The sequence below is a fragment of the Theropithecus gelada genome, chromosome 1 (genome assembly GCF_003255815.1).
Source record: "Theropithecus gelada isolate Dixy chromosome 1, Tgel_1.0, whole genome shotgun sequence".
Classification (NCBI taxonomy): Eukaryota; Metazoa; Chordata; class Mammalia; order Primates; family Cercopithecidae; genus Theropithecus; species Theropithecus gelada.
This window is the reverse complement of record NC_037668.1, coordinates 13488062-13510692: the sequence shown is the minus strand read 5'-3', so window position 1 is coordinate 13510692 and position 22631 is coordinate 13488062. Positions and strand designations below refer to the sequence as shown.

Below are 22631 nucleotides of genomic sequence, written 5' to 3'. Positions count from 1 at the left end.
TACAGTTTGGTGAGTATAAATAACTCCACTATAATCAAGATCTAGACCTGTTCCATAACTCCCCTTCAAAATTTCTTCATGCCATATTGTAGTGAATCACTCCCCACCCCCATCCCCAAGTCCTGGCAAACACTGATCTGTTTTCTGACTATATAGTCTTCCTTTTTCCAGAATGTCATATAAGTGGAGCCTGGCTTCTTTTACTTCCCATAATGCATTTGAGATTCATCAATATTATTGTATGTATTGAGTTATACCTTTTTATTACTCAGTAGTATTCCATTTATAGCTATGCTACATTTTAATTATTGATTCACCAGATGTATTAGCCTATTTTCACACTGCTATAAAGACATACCTGAGACTAGGTAATTTATAAAAAAAAGAGGTTTAATTGACTTAAAGTTCTGCATGGCTGGGGAGGCCTTCGGAAACTTAGTTATGGTAGAAGGGGAAGCAAGCTCGTCTTATGTGGCAGCAGGTGGGAGTCAGTGAGTGTGTGTGAATGAAGGAGGAACTGCCAAACACTTTTAAAACCATCAGCTCTGGTGAGAATTCATGCACTATTCCAAGAACAGCATGGGGAAAACCGCCCCCATGCTCCAATCACTTCCCTCCCTTGACATGTGGAGGTTATAGGTCCCTCCTGCAACACGTGGGGATTACAATTTGAGATGAGATTTGGGTGGGGACACAGAACCAAACCATATCACCAGGTGAAGGACATTAATGTTTTTTTTTTTCCATTTTAGGGTTTGTGTTTTTCTATTATATGAATAAAGACATATATGTGCTTACAGGTTTTGTGTAAACTTGTTTTTATATCACTTGGATAAATATCCAGGAGTGGGAATTACTATGCTACATGATTAAGTAAATGCTTAACTTTAAAAAAAAGACCAGATTGTTTTTTGAAACAGTAACCATCAAGATCAGATGTTATACCTATCCTTGGTCATAAATGGAGGATGAAACTTGGTGAGTGGAGATGGGAATATAAGCCTCCAGATGCCCAATTTAACCTGTCATCCAGTTCTGTAAAATCAATATACTCTTCCCTCATTCTCACATCCTCACCTCTCAGAGGAAGCGAGATCTCTTTAGCAGTGTGTGTAAACGCTTGCATGTGAGGTTGCCCATGTTATTTTCCTGTTTATTAGGCAGAATGGTCAATCTGAGGAGACCAGTGGCAATGATGTCCTAGACACAGTAACATCAGGACAACCCCCACCAATTACTTTTCCTATTACCCCCTTCTTTTCCTTCCCTTTAGAAAGAAGAGCATTGGGGTGACAGCAATAAATCTAAAGGGAACAATTATACTGATACTGGTTAAGAAGATCTTGTATCTTTACCTACTTATTCCTGAATCTAAGAAAAAAAAAGGAATTTGGAACTAAGGAGAATTCATTCTTCCTACAGTGTCATATTACATTTGTTCTGTGTCTAAAACATGCAATATTCAAAATTGACTTTTATTATTAACTGTTGAGTAACTTACAAATGTTGTTAGAGCAGAGCAGGGCAGAACAGTGTCATGGATAATCTTCCAAAGGAGATAATACAAAAGTCATTTCCATTTAGCTGTGTAAAAACAGTTTATTTCTCTCCTTCAGTTTTCCATTGGCTAACATACTTAGTTTGTTTCTGCTAAGCTGATTTCACTACTGCAAGGAAATACATACCAAGGACATATTATTTGGCATGGTGAAACCACCTTGGGGTCAGAAAACTGAATACTACACAAGTCAAGGTTTAATGTATCACACCTTGAAGGGCCTTGCTTCAGTGTCCTATGGTAAGGAATTGAGGGGTGGAGGGAGAAAGGTAGGGATAACCAAAAAGGATGTACTCAGACAGTAAAGATTTCAGAGGGGTAAGCAAGAAGTTGCAGTAAAATCGTACCTTTTTTTTTTTTTTCCTTCCTGTAAGCTGTCTTTGGTTTATGAGCCAAAGAATGAGTTTATAAGGGGCAGAGCAAAGAATGGGGGAGTAGTGAATTTGTTGTACTTAAGTGGGCTGTCAACTTCATAATATAAAAATGAACTTTTCAACAAATAGAGCTGCTCACTCAGAAAGGGTGGCCTATGTAACTTGGGGTTCTCCATCATTGGCCGTGTTTAAGCCTAAGTGGCATATCTTGTTAGAAATGGATTACAGTAAACAGTATTCCTGTATCCTTCATTCCGCAAATGCAAAAGCCTGCTCTGTACAAGGTACATGCAGAATATGAAAAGGTATCAAATCTGGATCTGCTCTCTGCCAGCTGTCAAAGCATTGCTTCTCACACACGTTAATGTGATCTTGTTAAAATGCAGATTCTGAACCCTGGGGATGGGGCCTGATTCTACATTTCTAACAGGCTCCCAGGTGATGCCAACGCTGCTGGTCTGTGTAACACAGATAAACGTTTCTAGTAGAGAAGGAGACATGCAAATACTTTTAATACAAAGGTAAGTACCTTAGGGATTCCACTAATTTTCTTAAAAAACCTGGATCCCTCCCAACCCTACGACTATCTTTGCCCTTTTTATACCTTTAGAGTGCCTTCTGATGTTTTCGTTGTCGCCATCTTCCTTGAATTTTATTTCTTCTGAGGTTTCTCACTGCGTATGCTGTTTCTTAGACTGGGAAAGCCTTTTCGTTATTCTCCTAAGACTAACATTTTACTAATTTGTCAAGGTCTAGCTCCTAAATACGCCATCTTGAATTCTTCCCTGCGACCCCAGTCGGGCTGACAGCTCCTTCCTTGTCGCTCCCCATTGAGCAGGTTTTTCTTGTGGGGGGGCGGGGGGGCGGGGGGACGGAGTGTCGCTCGGTCGCCAGGCTGGAGTGCAGTGGCGCGATCTCGGCTCACTGCAACCTCCACCTCCCGGGTTCAAGCGATTCTCCTGCCTCATCCTCCCCAGTAGCTGAGACTTCCGGCGCGCGCCACCACGCCCAGCTAATTTTTGTATTTTTAGTAGAGACCAGGTTTCAACTTGTTGGCCAGGATAGTCTTGATCTCCTGACCTCGTGATCCGCTCGCCTAGGCCTCCCAAAGTGCCGGGATTACAGGCGTGAGCCACCGCGCCCGGCCAGAACAGTTTTAATCTCCAGCAATGGCCATTGCTTCCTTCTGCCTGCAGTTGGAAGTCAGTTTCAGTTTTCTTATTCCGTGTAAGGAACCCACCTCTCCCGTCGCCTAACACACAGATGCTGCCCAGAAAACGTGCTGGCGCACCTGAGGCGGGGTAGAAAGCCGCGTCGCTTCTCCCGGCACCGAGGGCCGGAGCCCAGGGAGGCGGCCTCCGAGTGTCCTGTGGGAACGTCCCTTCCGCCGGGTAGTCTCAGAGGCCCAGCGCTCCAATGATCCCGGGTGCAGTCTCCCCAGGCGGCACAAGCCCTGCCTGGCGCCCCCTCCTGGCGCTGGAGGCTGCGTGCGACTGCCCACCATCGAGGCGGCGGCGGCTAGAGAGGCCGGCGGGCCCGGGACGCCGAGGCTGCAGGCCGCAGGGAACGCGCACGGGGCCGACTCCGCGCCGCCGGCCTTGTAGCCATTTTAGGAGGAATCGCTGATCGCCAGCGAGGGGTGCGGCTTCAATTTCAATAACTTTATTGGTGGCCTGATCTGCAGAACAGTCATCACTTCAGTGGCCCCTGGAGGAGGGAGCGCATCGCCCGAGGTGACTGGCTTGGGGGCGCCCCTGGCAGTGAGCGCGGGGACGCGGGGGAGTCCCGATAGCGGGTTTCCTGACTAGGGGCAGCGAGGGCACCGGGGTATTTGCAGGCATTCCCGCAGGCCAGGAGGGAGAAGGCTCCGGGGCTTGGCTTCCCTGGGGCGGGGAAATCCCTTGCCCTGTCCCAAGGCGTATGGGCGGGGCCGGGGGGCGCCCCTGACGCGGCTACTGAGGTGTCCCCAGCCCGGTGTGGTTCTCCGCGGTAGGTGGTCCCCGACGAGCTGCAGCCATGGGAAACACCACCAGCGACCGGGTGTCCGGGGAGCGCCACGGTGCCAAGGCTGCACGCTCCGAGGGCGCAGGCGGTCATGCCCCGGGGAAGGAGCACAAGATCATGGTGGGCAGTACGGACGACCCCAGCGTGTTCAGCCTCCCCGACTCCAAGGTAAGCGTCCCACGCCCGCAGTTGGTGGCAGTACTGCAGCGGGTTGATTTCCGGGCTCCTCTTCCCTTTCTTGGTTCTTTTCTGCCGCGCCGAACCGGGCTATGGTTTTTTGAATTAAAAGGATTTTTCGGGGACAGAGGTGTTGGATGGTAATCCCTTTGCAGTGCCGCCTCAAAATAGGATAAAGAGGCGGAGTTCTTGTTTTCCTGGTGTTCTGACTAATCTGTTGGCCACATTTTTAGGATGGGGACAATAGACATCCCCGATCCTTGGTTCTTCCTAACATGCACGAGTGGCTCTCCTCTAATAGCGTTGCTGAATTTGTAGTTTGTTAGCCCTGGTGGACAACTTCAGAGGGTAGGTTGCACGAGTTGCTGACCATAGGTGGTAGTTTCTCACCTTTGCCCTGAGGTGGCTACATGAAATTCTTTTTCTGAAAATTTCAATGTATCAGTATCATTTTTGCCCTTCTAGCAGCTCTGCACTTGTGATCTTCTTGCCTTTTGGCACGGCTGTAAGCAGCAACTACTTGCTTATTGAATACTTTTCCCTAGTCTTGGGGATCAATTAAGGACATCATTTGGTTGACTGCTTAATTTTTGTCCCATACTTTATAGTTGTGGTGGCTGAGGCTGTGCCTCTTTCACGCCCCGCTGCTGCTCCGCAGGTGGAAGAGCCAATGATTCCACGACTTGTTTACTCTCCAGTAGTACTTCAAAATGTTGCGTGGCTAAAAAGCGACAACCCATAGCTGCCTTGAAGACCTTGCTCTCAATTCCAAGGACTTTCAGGAAGAGCCAACTTGTTTTTTCACTCTGTAAGAAAGGACAGATGGAGCTGATAGCAGCGATTACCATTCTAATGTTTCTAATCGCTTTTAGAGCTGTCAGCATGAAATACATGTAGTTTCTCCAGGTAGACTGACTGGATGAGATAGAAAAATGGAGGGCTTGAGGAGATTGGGGTGTGTTTGATGTTTCCTATCATTTCGTCACTTCCCAGGGAACTGGGGCTTTAGAGAGTGAATAGAGTATTATTTGTCATATTGGTAGCACGTGGAATTTGGATTCCATGATTTATTTCCTTGGATCTCAATTGATAACATCGTCACAGCCGGGCGCGGTGGCTCACGCCTGTAATCCCAGCACTTTGGGAGGCCGACGCCGTTGGATCATTTGAGGTCAGGAGTTCGAGACCAGCCTGACCAACATGGTGAAACCCCGTCTCTACTAAAAATACAAAAAAATTAGCTGGGCGTGGTGGTGCATGCCTGTAGTCCCAGCTACTCGGGAGGCTGAGGCAGGAGAATCGCTTGAACCTGGGAGGTGGTGGCTGCAGTGAGTGGAGATCCAGTCACTGCACTCCAGCCTGGGCCACAGAGTGAGACTCTGTCTCAAAAGAAAAAAAAAAAAAACAAAAAAACCATAATCACAGAGAAGTGAGAATGATTAAAAGGAGCACTTATTGGTGTTTATTCTCCATTCTTATTTGGGCTATCTACAAGCCATCTGAATTTACTTATTCAAAGCTTTCGAAAGATGATCTGCCTCATTATATTTTTACCCTTTTCCTACGCTGATGACTCAGGATTTAAATACAGTGTATTTGTTGAACTGTGACTGCAGTAATTGGTGTCCTGATTAAAAGCCAGGTTGCTCTGTCTGAACTGGGGCCTATTTTGTATTATTCTTATCTCTCACATCAGTCTTGGCATTTGTGAATTAAAAAAATTATTCATATAATTTTCAGATTGTCTGAAAATTAGTTCAGATAATTCCTAAGGTCTCATTTAAATCTAATATTTTATAGTTCTCAATCTACCCTCTTTACTTCTAACCTCAACATTTTACTTAAACATCAAACTGTAGTTCTAATTGTTGTTTTGCCTCTTTTCCTGGTAGTTTTGCTGAGTAACTTGGAGTAAATAATCTTTCTGCTCGTCAGCCGCATTCATTCCTACTACAGAAATGTCATGTCATAAGTGGAAGGGCTTTCCTCCAAAGCTAGGCATATTAATAGTTTGTAGCTTTCAAATTCTAAACTGAAAATCCTGTCATAAAAGTAACTGATAGAAACAGTGGTAGAGGGGCCTACTTTGCTTGAATGCCTGCCTTTTTCAGTGGACTAGCTCAGTGGTTCTCAATCCTGTTTGCACATTAGAATCACCTCAGATTTCTTTAAATACTTTTTGGAAAATTTTAAACATTGTCAAAGTAGGGGGAAACAATATAATGACATCTATATACGTGCCACCCAGTTTGAACAATGATCAGATCTTGAATGAACATATAACATCTATACCCCAGTCCACTATTCCCCCACTAGTTATTTTGAAGCAAATTCCCAGACGTTATATCAAATATTATTTTATCTGTAACATTTTAGGATGTACCTCTAAAGATGAGGGTTGTTTATTTTAACATAATCACAGTATATCTGGGAAGCTTTTTTTCTTTATTTTAACGTAATCCCAGTATTATCTAGAAAGCTTTTTAAAAATAGATTCCCAGATCTCATATCAGAATCTGAGGGTTATTCTTAGGCATATGTCAAATTCTTGATTCTAACGCAGCCAGTTAGGCAAGGGTGCATCGTTCTGATAATATGTAGTTTTCTCTGAAGTCAATTCCTTATGTGAAAGTCCTTTCAATTCTCTTTCTCTATTTACTTTGGATTATCCTGCTGCTGATGTCTTATACTGTAGTTTTGAGGAATATCAAGAGAATGTATGGAGGGGAAACTATGTCAACCATTTTGAAAAGAAAGCCCAAATGAATAAGCTAGTCCTTTAAAAAAAAAAAAAAAGAAAGAAAAAGAAAAACCCCACATTATTCTATTTAGTAATACTTAGGCTTAATACTATACAGTCTTCTTCACCAAAGTCACTTAAACCAGTCTAAAACAGGGGTCAGCAATCTTTCTGTAAAGGGCCAGATAGTAAACAGTTTAGACTTTGTAGACCATACAGTCTCTGTTATAGCTACACAATTCTGCCACTCTAGCATGTAAGCAACTATAGACAATATAGGTAAGCAAGGCAGGTATTTTGGTTCATACCTCTAGTCTCAGCTTCTCTGGAAACTGAGGTGGGAAGATGGCTTGAGCCCAGGAGTTCAAGGCTGCAGTGAGCTATGATCACACCACTCACTGCATTCCAGCCTGGGTGATAGAGCAAGGTCCTTTCTCAGTCAATCAGTAAATAAAATAATAGGTAAACAAATGGGCAGAGCTATTTTCAAATAAAACTTGATAAAAGCATCTAGCTCACTGACTGGCTGCCAACTCTGGGTCCAAAGGATAGTAATGAAAAGAAACTGGAGTTACTGTTTTTACAATCCCACAAACCTCATTTGATAAGAGAGCTACTTTTGACAAAGGAAATTGTTTTTTTGATCTCTTGCTCCTTGAGGCTCTAGAATTTTTATTCCTACTCCTGAAATAATTAGTGTAAACCTGGGATAGGGGAGTAAGTAAGATTTCATAGCCACTTCTCAAGTTTTAAGAAATCAGTGATCTGGTTTTTGAATTTTTAATGTTTCTTCTTTTTGTAACTTGTTAGCTGAAATAGAGTTTATGAATTACTTATAAACTAGAATTTTGATATCTCTAACTTCCATTACAACTGGTAATTGAGAACTATTCATATTTGCCTATAAAAGTATATGGCTGACTTAATTATTTTTTACAGAACCATACTTTGTTTTCATTTTTTCTCTCTCTCTTAAAAAAAGACTCAGTAACAGGCTGGGCACGGTGGCTCACGCCTGTAATCTCAGCACTTAGGGAGGCCAAGGTGGGCTGGTCACGAGGTCAGGAGATCGAGACCATCCTGGCTAACACGGTGAAACCCCGTCTCTACTAAAAAATACAAAAAAAATTAGCCAGGAGTGGTGGCGGGTGCCTGTAGTCCCAGCTGCTCGGGAGGCTGAGGCCTGAGAATGGCATGAACCTGGGAGGTGGAGCTTGCAGTGAGCTGAGATCACGCCACTGCACTCCAGCCTGGGTGACAGAGCAAGACTCTGTCTCAAAAAATAAAAAATAAAAAAAATAAAAAATAAGAAAGACTCAGAAGCATATCATAATTGCCTGCCTATGAGTTAAACTAGTGGTAGGGAGTTAGTTTTTTTTCTTTTTTTTTTAAAGGGAGAGTCTAAGGCTGTGAAAGGGTGAGTGATATAGGTAGACTCAAAAGTTAAGCTGTGATTTAGGCAGTGCTTGAGCATAGGCCATTTGACCATTTTTGGTCCTAGATGAGTTCTTTTTCTATAATTTGTTCAAACTCTGATTTAGTTGCTAATTTTGGGGTTTATATCCTTAGCCAAAGCCTAGCACCCTTCTCTACTCTAGGAAGGAGAGTGACCTTTTTAGAATTCTTGGGTCACAGTTTATTCTAGGGATGACCTACTCCTTCTTACAGCTCCCTGGGGACAAAGAGTTTGTATCATGGCAGCAGGATTTGGAGGACTCCGTAAAGCCCACACAGCAGGCCCGGCCCACTGTTATCCGCTGGTCTGAAGGAGGCAAGGAGGTCTTCATCTCTGGGTCCTTCAACAATTGGAGCACCAAGATTCCACTGATTAAGAGGTGACAAGTATCTTGGTTGAATCTAAGGGTCCAGGAATAGAGACCTGATTTCTTTTCTCAGAAGAGAGACCCAGCTGGACTACTTTTCTCCACCTGCTAAGGACTCTCTCTAGAACATATCTCTGTGGCCACTTAGTATATCTGTGGGATTTTTTTAACCTCATAGTGAGTCAGAGGTCTTTTATCCCTTAGAATTTCATTGCCTCAGAGGGATTCATAATAGCTTTGTGACTACATTCTTTAGGACTGTGTCATACAAGTCCTGTCTATGCTTGTGGGAAGTCTTCTGTAACTGGCTGAGTCTTGTTGCTCAGACTTCTGCACTAAAGCAAAACATATTTTGAAGTTCTAGGTAGTCATGTTATTCGTTGCTTCCAAAGCAATAATGAATGATTTAACTGGTTGTCAGAATGAGCCTTTGTATGGTAGTTCATTTTCCAGAAAAGGTTCACCAAAACAAAGTACCTTGAGGCACTTCTGTATCCTGAACCTACCTATCTCATTTGCACTGCTGAGGAACTTGTTCTACTGAAGCAAAATAGTTATACTAAGGTGAACCATTTGAGGGGATTAATGTTCTTATTATTCTTTTCCAGATATTGGTTAAGAACTAACGTTGTTGGGAGGAGCTGGTAAATACATGTCCAAGATGGTACAGAAAAGGAGAATGGGTTTATATGTTGTTTTTTACACCAGGGATACAAGGCTTAGGAATCTGGGAAATTATTCATATGATACTATGATTGCCATTTGTTTTTTACATTCAGTCTTCTAAAAGAAACTTGGCCTGTCTGCCTTTCTTTTTTCTTCTGTAGCCATAATGACTTTGTTGCCATCCTGGACCTCCCTGAGGGAGAGCACCAATACAAGTTCTTTGTGGATGGACAGTGGGTTCATGATCCATCAGAGGTAAGGCCTTGATCTCCAAGGGTAACCATTGACTTAGCAGTCTCATTTTAGCTGTCATTTCTGTCAAGACTGATGGGCAACTGCCCCTCTACACTGGAGGATTTCTCTCTTGATAAAATGTGGAGGTGCTGAGTACAATCATGTGTAAATTTTAGTAAAAAAGGAAGGTTGGATGGGAGAGATAGATTTGAAAGATTCAATAATTTTTTTGTATTCACTGTTTCAGCCTGTGGTTACCAGTCAGCTCGGCACTATTAACAATTTGATCCATGTCAAGAAATCTGATTTTGAGGTGTTCGATGCTTTAAAGCTAGATTCTATGGAAAGTTCTGAGACATCTTGTAGAGGTAATTTTGTAGTATTTACTCTCTCTTGCTGTGTCTTTCTTGTAATGTATGTTCCTTCCTAAAAGTTGTTTGTGTGTGTGTATATATATAGAGAGAGAAAGGGACAGAGAGTGGGGGGCGGGGGGAGGCAATAGAGAGACAAAGATAATTCTCCTATAAACATTTAAGTGTTTTCTTTGCAGCAAACATACACACACACACACACACACACACACACACACACACACACATTATAACCACTAATGGGCTACAGCCTATAGTTTGAAAAGCTGTTTCTAGTAATATTTCAAGTTTTCCACTGACCTTTGATGATATTACCCAGCAGAGGAGATACACGTATGTAGTTTGTTCGGTATGCCCCATCTTAATCCTGCCAGTTTGAGAGCTCAGTTAGCAGTTTCATGATTTTATGAGGCCCAAAAAGTGTGGGGAAAAAAAAAAGAAAGAAAACCAACAGCCTAGGCAATATGGCAAGACTCATCTCTACAAAAAAATTTTAAAAATTAGCCGAGTGTAATGGCACAAGTCTGTGGGCCCAACAACTTGGGAGGCTGAGGCATGAGGATTACTTGAGCCCAGGAGGTTGAGGCTGCTGTGAACTATGTTTGAACCTCCGCACTCCAGCCTGGGTAATAGAGTGAGATCCTGCCTCAAAAACAAGACAACCACTGCCCCCACCACCCCCCGACAATTCTGTTGTAGGTAATTGAAATTTTGTAAGTTTTTGGTTTTTAAAAAAAAAAAAAAGTCTTTGGTAGCGGAAAAGATCTTTACACTTTTATTTCCTATAATATTACTTGATCCAAGGCCTTCATCTCTACTTACAATTGCTATAGTATCAGAGAATGTTTTGCTAACCACACTTGTAGTTACCATTTTGTTACTTTACAATAAGAGCTAAGACTATCTAAAGAATTGTGCACTGTATTCCCAGTGAGCACACTTCTATCTAATGAGTTCAAAGCCTACCTCTGCTACTAACTAGTTTTGCCATCATGAACAAATGTCTCAACCTTTTTCATTCTGAGTTTCTTCACAGTAAAACCAGGGACTTACACTTTCAGTGATTCTCAGCTGAGGAGGCACAATACCTTAAGTGGAACATATTTGAATTTCAGGGGAGAAGGGTGGCTTTGCTGTTTCTAAAGGAAATTATTGCCTGGGCACAGTGGCTCAAGCCTGTAATCCCAGCACTTTGGGAGGCCTAGGCGTGTGGATCACCTAAGGTCAGGAGCTGGAGACCAATATGGCTACCATGGTGAAACCCTGTCTCTACTAAAAATACAAATTAGCCAAGCGTGGTGATACACGCCTCTAGTCCCAGCTACTCAGGAGGTTGAGGTGGAAGAATCGCTTGAAGGTGGAAGAGGGAGGTTGCAGTGAGCTGAGAAGGCGCCACTGTACTCCAGCCTGGATGACAGAGTGAGACTTCATCTCAAAAAAAAAGAAAAAAGCCTGGCGTGGTGGCTCATGCCTGTAATCCCAGCACTTTGGGAGGCCGAGGCGGGCGGATCACGAGGTCAGAAGATCAAGACCATCCTGGCTAACACGGTAAAACCCTGTCTCTGCTAAAAAAAAATACGAAAAATTAGCCAGGCGTGGTGGCGGGCGCCTGTAGTCCCAGCTACTCAGGAGGCTGAGGCAGGAGAATGGTGTGAACCCGGGAGGCGGAGATTGCAATGAGCCAAGTTCGCGCCCCTGCACTCCAGCCTGGGCGACAGAGCGAGACTCCATCTCAAAAAAAAAAATAAAAAAGATTTATCAATAGTGTAGTAATCTGTTGAGGAAAATTTTGAAAATGTTGTTTTCATCATATAAGCTCAGAAGGTTAAACTGGACATGATTTTTGACTGGTAGGACAATAATTTAAAAGGGTTTAAAAATGCTGAATTAGATTATGAGGATACTTATAACTAATTTTTGTATTATATAATTCTGGCTAAGTAACCAATAAATAATAGACATGTAATCATAATTATATAGAGAGAAGACTAACATACTTTTGATATTTCCCTCTTTCCCCTAATTTCCCAATCTATTGAGGTAACGCTTATAATCCATTTTTTACTAGGAATCTGTAGATAATGGATTTTAGTCTGCCCTCATTTACCATCTAGTCATGCATGTAACTTTAGGCAAATAACCAATTTGTATTTTTTTTTTCTGGTGAAAAGGCAATAAAAACTATTTTGTGCATTTCCCAAGGGTATTTTGTGGATCATGTAATGAAATAACAAAGCATAATACTTTGTAAAGTTTCAAGTTCCATATGTTTTAAAGATAGTATTTAATATCAGAGTATTCTACTTTTTTTCCTTTTGCCTTATATGTATTTTTTTTGTCTTTAATTGACACATAACAATTGTACATATTTGTAAGATATAATGTGATGTTTCAATACATTTCATATGTGTAATGATCAAGTCAGGACAATTAGCATATTCATCATCTCAAACATTTGTCATTTCTTTGTGGTGATAACATTCAAAATCCTTTCTTCTAGCTATTTTATTTTGTTACATTATTGTTACCTATATTCACTCTACTGTGCAATAGAACACTGGAACTTAGTTCTTACAATGAATTTGGTGGCTCACACCTGTAATCCTAGCACTTTGGGAGGCTGAAGTGGGAGGATCACTTGAGCCCAGGAGTTTGAGACCAGCCTGGGCAACATAGTGAGACTCTGTCTCTACAAAAAAATCAAAAAATTAGCTGGGCATGGTGGCATGTGACTTTAGTACCAACTACTCTGAAGGCTGAGGTAGGAGGATTGCTTGAGCCCAGGAGGTCAAGGCTGTAGTGAGCCGTGATCAAGCCACTGTACTCCAGCCTAGGTGACAGGGCAAGACCCTATCTCAAAAAAGAAACAATAATATTTAAATAAAAGATATTATCATAATATATTTCTCTTCATTTTAGTATATTTCATTCTATTCTTGTCTGCATACTTTTTTCATTTTTTTTGGAGATGTAATTTATACATCATAAAATTAACTCTTAAATTGTACAACTCAGTAATTTTTAGTATACTCAGAGTTGTGTGATTATCACAATTATCTAATTCCAGAGTATTTTTATCACCTGCAGAATAAACCCTGTACCCATGAGCAGTCACATCCCATTCCCTCCTCCCCTCCGCCTCTGGCAACCACAAATCTTGCTGTCTTAAGGATTTGCCTCTTCTGGACATTTCATATCAGTGGAATCCTACAAATTGTGGTCTTTTGTGACTTGCTTCTTAGCATCATGTTTTCAGGATTTATCCATCTTGTAACCATGTATCAGTACTTTGCTCCTTTTTATGGCTGAGTAAGAGCCCATTGTATGGACATACTGTTTGTTTATCTTTTCATTAGTTGATAGACATCTTGATTGTTTCCACTTTTTGGCTATTATAAATAATGCTATTATGAACATACAAGTTTTTGTGTAGACATATGTTTTCATTTCTTTTGGGTATATACCCAGTGTATAATTGCTGGGTCATGTAGTAACTTTATGTTTAACTATTTGAGGAACTGCCAAACTGTTTTCCAAAGTGGCGGGACTACTTTACATTCCCTCTAGCAGTGGGAATAGTGTGAGCGTTCCAATTTCTCCATTCCTTTGTTGACACTTGTTACTGTCTATCTGTTTGATTTTAGCTGTCCTAGTGAGTATGAAATGGTAGCTTATTATGGTTTTGATTTGCATTTCCCTAATGACAGTTACATACATTTTGTCCTTATTGTTGTAATCATTATTGTATTGGTAGTCTTAGGGGTTTATAAACTTGTTGTTTGGCTGGAAAAAAAAATCTAATCTTTTCCCATTGTTTGAAAGTTACAAGACATCTTCACATCCATTATCTAATTTGATTTCCTCAAAAACATCATGAAATAGGGCAAAGATTATTTTTATTTTATGAAGAAACTGACCATTATGGAGGGATTCTTCCAAGGTCCTACAACTGATAAATGTAATAGCTCTTCCTTGAGCCTGGGTCTTTGAGTCTTTATCTCTTTGTCTCCCAAATCATGTTGCCATGTTGAGGAGCTTCATGGTTTATGTCCAGGGGACTCGTATTTTTTCTCTGGTTACCTTACAGCTGTAGATCCCACAGGTCACAAGTTTGTGATCCAGGACTTCTACTATATTTAATGTTAGCTGCCATGTATTGATAACTTTTTCCATGCATTCTTGCTAATTCTCCAACTCTTTCTCATATTTGTATAAATATCTTTCAGACCTTTCCAGCTCACCCCCAGGGCCTTATGGTCAAGAAATGTATGTGTTTCGATCTGAGGAAAGATTCAAATCCCCACCCATCCTTCCTCCTCATCTACTTCAAGTTATTCTTAACAAAGACACTAATATTTCTGTGAGTATCCTCAGTATTACTGGGGCATCTGGGAGTGTCTAGGACCATTTGGACCAAAGTTCAGTGATCCTGGAGGTTAGGATGATTACAGAGGTGTGTTGAGATTACAAGTCATACACATATCAGTAACATTACAGACTGCCTTTTTCCAGTGCTGAGTCACAGCTGCTTCAGCCACTCATATAAAAAATCGTAGTTGTCTCCTCATCGTAATAAAATCAGGATCAGAGTTATGGACTTCTGTTTGAGCACAGCATGAAGTAGTAGTTATCATTTGGGGATGTACAAAAGAATTATAAAAGTTTTTTTGTATATAATTTATGTCTCTATTCAATCTACTTGATTCCTACTATGATTATTTTTACCTTGTAACACAACTCTTCCTTGTGTGTTGTGGGCAAGATTTTCGTTTTAACCCTCTTAAGGAAGATCAGTAGATGCTGAGGCGTAAGATTTCTGCCCTGGACTGATAATTTTTCTAATTTTCTGTAATAGGATTTTATTATTGATACATACTGGAGTGGGTACATTATTGAAAAGAGAGAGCGCATTCTAGTTTAAATTTCTCAAAGAGCTCTGAGGAAGAGTAAGCTGTTTGGTTTGTCTGTGCCTTAATTTCATTTAGTAATTTTTTTCTCTCTCTCTTAGTGTGACCCAGCCTTACTCCCTGAGCCCAACCATGTTATGCTGAACCATCTCTATGCATTGTCCATTAAGGTGAGTGGTGGCCCTGGCTCTTCACAGAGCTCCCTGGAATGAGAGGTCAAGGGTAACATATGTTCTCAGTGGTTACTTTCTCTGCTATTTCATTGAAGCTGAAACTGGCAGTAATGATCAAATTATAGAAGAACTCTTTTTTTAACTAATAGGTTGTTTGTTTTAAAATCTGAGTCTCTGTGTTCTGGCTGGCTGAATTGCCCTCTGATAAGACTTTTTTGCTGCCCAGTTATTTTTTGGGTGGCTAGAATCTTTCCACCAGCTATTTACTTAAGTTTGAGTTCATCGCATAGGATTTATTCTGCAGAAAAAGCAGGTTTAGCTTCCAGTTCAAAGAATGCTTTAATGTGATATTAAGGCTTTCACTTTTTTGAAGGTGGAATTGAGCTACTTTCAGGTGCCTCATTCATATATACTCAGGTGCTTGCATCTCTCCTATACACGAGTTAAAGGAGAGATGTGACCAGATTTGCCCTGTCTCTTCAACTCTAGAGTGCTCCTTGGTTTTTCTGCTGCTTTAGAGTCTGGGTTGAAAATAGCCATTCTGTTCTGTCTTGTTGTGTCTTTGTGGTTTGGCTATTGGAATAAAGTTATATAGCTCTGTGATTATCAAACCAGGCTGATTATCATCAGAGTCTCCTGGGGGAGATTGTAAAAATACAGATTCAGCAGCTCCATTCCTAGAGATTCTGAATAAGTGCATCTAGGATGGGCCCTATAGTTTTTTTAAGCTGCTTTTACTTGGATATATAGCTGGATTCGGGAAATCACTGATACAGCTAACAAATTATGTGGTACAATATAACACTTAAAAATATATTATTGAATTTAATTTTTATAATAACCTTGTAAGTATTATTTTTAACCCCTGTTTTATAGATAAAGAAACTAAGGCTCAGAGAAGGTCAAATTGCCAGTAAGTACCAGAGACAGGACTGCTGAGGTCCAATCCGCCTATGCTAACTTCATATTCTTTCCTATATTATCATTATGCCAGGTCTTTCCAAGTAGGTTTTTCTCACCTATTCCTCATTTCCACAAAACCTGTGGAAGTGTAAAAGTGAATTTTTTACCTGCCTTGCTTCTGTCGTATTTAGGCTTTGTGTCAACTCTGGAGTGTTAATGCGAGAAGCATTCATGGTGGATAATACAGTATGGGGGAAGGTAGAAGGATACACTTGTTCTTAATGGGATTTGCTTAGGTTCTTTGGGATCTGATGGATTTTGCCTCCTGTAACTGCTCGTTGGGTGTCATTTAATTTACCTAGGCTTGCCATCTCCTCCTGTGGTACATCTGTAGTCTGCAGCACAGCCTGGGAAATGGTGCTTCTTGCTCTCTTCTTACTGGTTCTGACTCAGGTGAAGGTGTTGGTTATTGTGGCTCAGCTTGGTTCAGACCCATTCCTGATTTTCTCAGATTGTTTAGGCGGTTTGGAATTGATCCATTGGATTGGGTGTCTTTCTGAAGAGGATTTTGGCATGTACTTTGTTCAAGGATGGAGAGGGATTCCTAGGTTCCTTCTAAATCAGAGAGATCTTTTTGAATTCATCCCTGGCATTAAATGGAAGTTAGACCTGCTTTGGGACTTGGAGATAGTTTTTCAGAAGGATTGTTTCTTTTTTTCTCATTGTCTTTAAGACTTTCTTCTGGAAATGGATGCCAGAATATTTCTTTCTTTTTTTTTTTCCTTGCTAGTTTTAGGCCCAATATTAGAATTTAAAGTAGGGAAGGGAGCAGGGTAGGAGACTAATATTTCTTCAGCACTTTTATGTGTCAGAAACTATGTCAGATATTCTCATGTAATCATCAGAGCCACCTTAATGGTAGGTGTTATCTTTTGTAATGATGAGATAAAAAGACTTGGACACACTAAGTAGATTACCCAAGGCCACAAGTAGAATGATGACAGGAGTCAGAATTGGAACTAAAACTTATCTGACTTCCTTCTCTTACATCAAACTATCTCTGTTAAAAGTGAGTGACTGAAGGACTGATGGCTGGGAAGAGCTACCTACTGTCTGAACTAATGAATTAGCTGCGTATGTTTCTTTTCCTTGCAGGACAGTGTGATGGTCCTTAGCGCAACCCATCGCTACAAGAAGAAGTATGTTACTACTCTGCTATACAAGCCCATCTGAAGGAATCCCTTCTTGCCTCCAAGGATTCAGGAGAAGCATCTCCCTTGCCTTTCTGGACTGAACCAGTCTTACCTGAGACTGGAAGGCTGATTTGCTTTGAGGCCGATATGTGTGTTTCAGAGCCTCTGAGTAGGACGCTCTGCTTTTGCATTTGATTGCAGATGAGAGCTTTATGAGTTCACGGAATTTATTTTAAGAAAAAAATATATACATATGAGAAGAAGGTAAATGAAAGCCTCCTAGCCCCAGCTAGAAGTATTATTTCTGCCTATGGGTTTTCACCAAGACCTGTTTGGGGGCGCTGCAGGAATAACTATATAGGAAGCTTTTTTCCTAAAACGAAAGAACAGCAAACTCTTAGGATCCTTGTTGGGCGGAGATTCTATCACTGCTACCTTGGCTCGCCAAGGAATGGGCTTGTGCTAGACCGCTGCCCTACTTAACAGCTGCCTAATTGCAAGGGCAGCTTTTCTTGCATGGGTTCTCTATATTCCCAGAGTATGTGGCACAATGTGTGTTGTTTATGTGATACCAGATGCCCCACAAGAACCCTTTTTCCTCTCATTTCACATTCTTCCTTTAGTAGCCTCCTTCAGATCCCATACCTGACCCCTCTCTAACACAAAACTCACTGGGTAAGTGACTGAAAAGTTTTGTGGCACCTGATCCACCCCAGACACTAGGGCTGTCAGAAGGTCCCTTTTTAGCCCAGTACAGGCGCAGGCCACTTTGTCGTGTTTGTTTTAACTTCTAAAGGAAATATGTCTCCGCATTATAAGAAAAGCAGAATGCAGAACATCTACTTTTTTGTTTTAGTTTGGTGCCACGGCTCAGGCTGTATTGGCAAATTCCCGAAAGTTTTCACACTTTGCCTGGCCCTGCTTCTGTCTTTTCTCTCTCAGCAAACAGTTCTGAAGGTAGGAGTGGAACCGGGGAGTACTTTCATGTCTTTCATCCTTGAAAGATTTTTATGTGCCTGCATTTTTTTTTAATTAAAAAAATGCCTTTTCATTGGTCTTAAGAGACTGCGTTGGAGAATTTCAGGCTTTTGATAAATGCTTCTTCAGATTTTCTTCTCTAGTCTAGCCTTCCACATTCTTAGATCAATATGGCCAACCCTGTACACATCACTGCACTAAACACTGCTCTAGATAAACTGCTCAAGTTCATTTAATTCATTTGATGCACCTAAAGGGTTCCCTCATTTTAAAGATTGTTAGGCCAAGAAGCAAGAAAGTATTCCTAGTATTCCCAACCATGAAAAGTATCGTTCTTTGCACCAAGTGTTAACAAAATCATTTTGATCTCCTGCCTCTTCTTTTTAAAGGGTTTGATGATTAATTGGGGTCACTGAATTCCATTTGTGAGCTGAAAAGTATTCAATCCACTTTTGGGGTTCAGAGATAAAACATTTTTTCCCAAGTAGCTGGGGCTCTTCCATTTTACAGATAAGTCAAATAGTACTAAAGGAGGCTAAACTATTGATGAATGAGAGACTCCCTGACTGCTCAGATGAGCCTAGCCACACGGAAAGGGCACCTACAGGTCAGTTTAGCTACCTCCTGTCTTTTCCATGCAAAGCTGACAACGCAGTTGTCTTCGGACTTGTAGACCTCTTGGATTCCAGGTGTGATGGAGTAAAGTATGGTATTGTTGTTTTGCTGGGGTGCAAATAACTAAATGCTTTGGTGGTTAATTGCTAAGAAATACTACTTTAACCATCCAAGGCCACCTTCTGCAGCAAAAGGCTTTTGTGGAGAACCTTTTATGTTCCCAACCACTTTTTGAATGGTGTGCCATTTAAAAATCCAGGCCAGATCCTATTATAACCAACTCTCAGGATTTACAGTCTTCAGTTGTACTAGAATTTTGTTTTTATCCAATACCCATTAAATAAGTGGGCCACTTAGGAGGATTCAAAATCTTGGTTGTTACATGAAGTTTGTTATATTCATATTTCTTGTCAACAGTATTGAAACGTAATATCTATGTGTTCGTGTATGACAATTTTTACTCCACACAGTAGAGTGGGGCAGGAAAAGAGATCTCTTCAATTTCTCTCAGGCCTGAGGCTTTTGTGAAATGGGTCTGCCCCCAGTGACAGTAGGTTTTTTTATATATTTTTTTGAGACGGAGTCTCGCTCTGTCACCCAGGCTTGAGTGCAGTGGCGCGATCTCAGCTCACTGCAAGCTCCACCTCCTGGGTTCACGCCATTCTCCTGCCTCAGCCTCCCAAGTAGCTGGGACTACAGGTTCCCGCCACCACGCCCAGCTAATTTTTTGTATTTTTAGTAGAGACGGGGTTTCACCATGTTAGCCAGGATGGTCTCGATCTCTTGACCTTAAGATCCACCCAGCTCGGCCTCCCGACAGTAGATTTTGATGCTAGTGACCTTCAGATCTTTCTATCTGGAAATGTGCAGAGAGTGTCAGTTTCCCAAGTTCTGAGGTAACTCTCAGTTAGATGTGAAATGGGAGCCCACCAGCTGGTATAGAAGGGAATGGGTAGGAGGCACTGGTTGCTGACTCATTCAGCACTGGGTGCTGTCCCTTTTCTATACTGCTAATACATCCCATGGTTTTGAGAAGACTTATCTCAGTCTATTTGGAAGAGAGGGAGGAAGAGAAGGAAGTAACCCAAAGTACTACTCATTTGTCCTTGTGTGTTGATTAGTTAAAGGGATAATTAATTTTATGCTGAGGAGAGTTTGACAGATTTTGAAAACGAGTAAAGGCAAAAAATTTTTTTAGCCTTTATTTTGCCTGTTGGAATTTTACAGAGTCAAAGTAGGCAAAGTAAGAAAATAGCTCTTCATGAGGGCTGACCCTTAAAGAACTGCAACATAGTTTTGGAATTGTGGGGAAGAGAAGAGTGACTGAGCTGAGGAGTAATAATAGGAGAATAAAGTCTTGAGTAACTTAGAACTGAAAATGTCCTCTTTTAGAAAGAAATTAAATCAGACACCACATGGTGGTGTCCTTGGATCTCACTGTACAGAATTAGCAGTGTATAACCATCTTCCCTTTGCATCGTGTTCCAATTCTCTCCTCTTTCCTTTCCACTCTGCTTTAAGCTCATTTGTCAGGCAGACTTTCCCAGAGTGTCAGACATTACGTAAAACACATACGTTAGCCATGCTGCTGGTATGGAAAAATTCCACACCATGATTGTTAGCCTCCTTTAAGCTTGAAATGGAATGGGATTTAACCATTCTAGGCAACACCCCTGAAGGGCATACCTAACCTCAATAATGTTGGCTTTTTAAACGTAGGCTTGTATGGTGGAGAAACTTTGTAAAAGAAGAATCCAGGAGAAGTTTGTGAGGATCCTACAAACCCAGGCCCACTTACTTTTCTCCAATTCTTTCTAGTCTCTTGTAGATCTAATGGGTCTGGAATAAAAACTTTGAAAAGAATTAATATTCCATGTATGCTGCTGAAATGAAGTTAAGTTTGGAAAGAAGTGATACCTCTAGACTGGGTTTATATTAATCTGTGATATAAATGAAGAAGACATAGTAATAGAACTCCCTGCTTTTAATTGGGGAAATAGGGCTTTAATCATTTTGACCTCAACTAAAAATGATATGCAATAGTCTATGTTTGTGTGTGTTTGAAATACATTCTGTTCTCAGAGATTTCTACATTCTCACGTTCTAGTGATTTGGGGCGTGGGCTTACTAGCAGATGTACAGTGTATTCCTGCATAATTCTGATTCACCCTTAAAGCCCAGTTCTTGCTGTCTTCCACCAGGGGTTGCTGACTCCAGTTACCCATGGAATGCGGGACCTGGGAGGGGTAGCAATTAGGGTCTTTCAAAACTCTTTGGATCTTAGCATTTGTCTCTCCTTAAGTGCCAGTCACAATTGGATATGGAAGGACTGCGATTTCTGCAATGAACCCAAACTTTTAGAGTAAAAAGCCAAATCTTTTTTAAATTCTATGAAAGAAGGAAAAAAGAGAAAAACTCAAGTTTATTACTTGCAGTAACTACATTACAGTAATTACATAACACATGGCAATTCTTAGCAATGGAATCCCTCTAGGATTCTAGTTTGGGCTTTGTCTGGATTTGCTTTTCTCAATTGTGCTTTGAAGTGAATAAGCTTTGTTATAAATTACTTTTTTATTAGTTCCAATATTAGTTGGAGTTAACTTGAATTGTATGTAGCACAGCACTTTTGCAGTGAGATTGGTGTGAAATACTAAACACTATGGATTTTGTAGGTGTCAGGTTAAATCGTCAAGGGATACCTACATTAAGTAATATATTAGGTATTGATGATCTTACTTCTTTTCTGTTCCCCTCTACAAAACACTTACCTAACCCAGCTTGTTGTTTTAGGACAGCCAAAGCTCACTGTGGTGGGTTAGTCCTAATCGCTACACAGGTTTCATATATGAGACTTGTTTGAATTTTGGTAAATTGGAGCATGTTGGTTGGTATTACACAGCAGCGTTTCAAATGAGTGCAGCTCTGTATCTGTCAGAAAGGAGAGATAAGACTAATTTGAAGGGAATTCAATATGTGAGTCCTCTTTTTAATGGTGCTTTTTGTAACCTTTAATGCTGAGGTACAGAGCTGCTTTTCAATATTTCATAAAGGAGTGGCAGACAAGAGTGGATTTTAAAGCTGTTCTTCAAACGTAATTTGTCACTGGACTCTGACACACCTGGAAATTATATGATATGACACATACAGAAATGTGGGGTTTTTTCCATAAAACTTTAATAAAAGTATTATACAGCAATAATATTTGAGTTATTGATTGATGACTGATTATATTATCAAGGTCTGTTTGCCTTGGTGTCCAAGGGCCTAAAGAATGTAAACTGCAAGACAACACATTTGAAAGAGAGGAGTCATGGAGTAGGGGACACGAAGTCCTTCTACCTATCACTTTTTCTCTTCTTTTTGTTTCAGGCTATGCCAACATTAACTATAGGAACGCAGACTTTGTGATTTGTTTTTCAGCATTTTCTCTGCTGGCTGTACATTTAGCTATCATCCTGTACTGGATTAGCTGAGCTCTGATCAGACCAATGATTCTCATCCCTGCCTGCACATTCATAACACCTATGGAGACTCTATAAACTGATGGTCAATCCATTTCCACCCTAGTTAAATGGAAATCTCTGGTATGGGGTCCAGGTATCTGTATTTTTAAGTTCCCCTAGATAATGCTAATAGACATCTAGGATTAAGGATCGCTATCCTGGACCCTTCCTACTTCTCTTTCTCTGTCAGATTATATGCTTCATTATATATGAAAACATTATATACTTTATTCTGACAGATCATTCACCTCAGATGGCCTTGTTCAGGGACATGATTATAATTTCTGTTTTCTGTTCCATCATTTCACAAGGTTTCTACATAGCTGCCCTCCGGACTTTCTTTTCCTAAAACAACCAAACTGTTGTATTTTTGGAGCTCTAAAGAGTCAACTGGTTGAACTAAGGGAGA

General features: G+C 41.0%; 1 protein-coding gene across 1 annotated transcript; it reads left to right on the top strand.

The window, feature by feature from the left end:
- Positions 1–2549: 2549 nt before the first annotated feature.
- Positions 2550–21918, top strand: PRKAB2 (protein kinase AMP-activated non-catalytic subunit beta 2). The gene is made up of 9 exons (XM_025375849.1): positions 2550–3665; positions 3926–4104; positions 8522–8688; positions 9504–9597; positions 9824–9944; positions 14174–14307; positions 14956–15024; positions 17086–19270; positions 19540–21918. The coding sequence occupies exons 2-8, from the start codon at positions 3949–3951 to the stop codon at positions 17161–17163; spliced, it is 819 nt and encodes a 272-aa protein (XP_025231634.1). The 5' UTR covers positions 2550–3665; positions 3926–3948; the 3' UTR covers positions 17164–19270; positions 19540–21918.
- The last annotated feature ends 713 nt before the right edge of the window (positions 21919–22631 follow it).

Excerpts from the sequence above, each read along its gene's own strand:
- PRKAB2 (XM_025375849.1), top strand. The coding sequence starts at position 3,949 with ATGGGAAACACCACCAGCGACCGGGTGTCCGGGGAGCGCCACGGTGCC. Across the intron at positions 4,105-8,521 it reads TCAGCCTCCCCGACTCCAAG|CTCCCTGGGGACAAAGAGTT; the intron begins GTAAGCGTCCCA and ends TCCTTCTTACAG. Across the intron at positions 14,308-14,955 it reads ACAAAGACACTAATATTTCT|TGTGACCCAGCCTTACTCCC; the intron begins GTGAGTATCCTC and ends TCTCTCTCTTAG.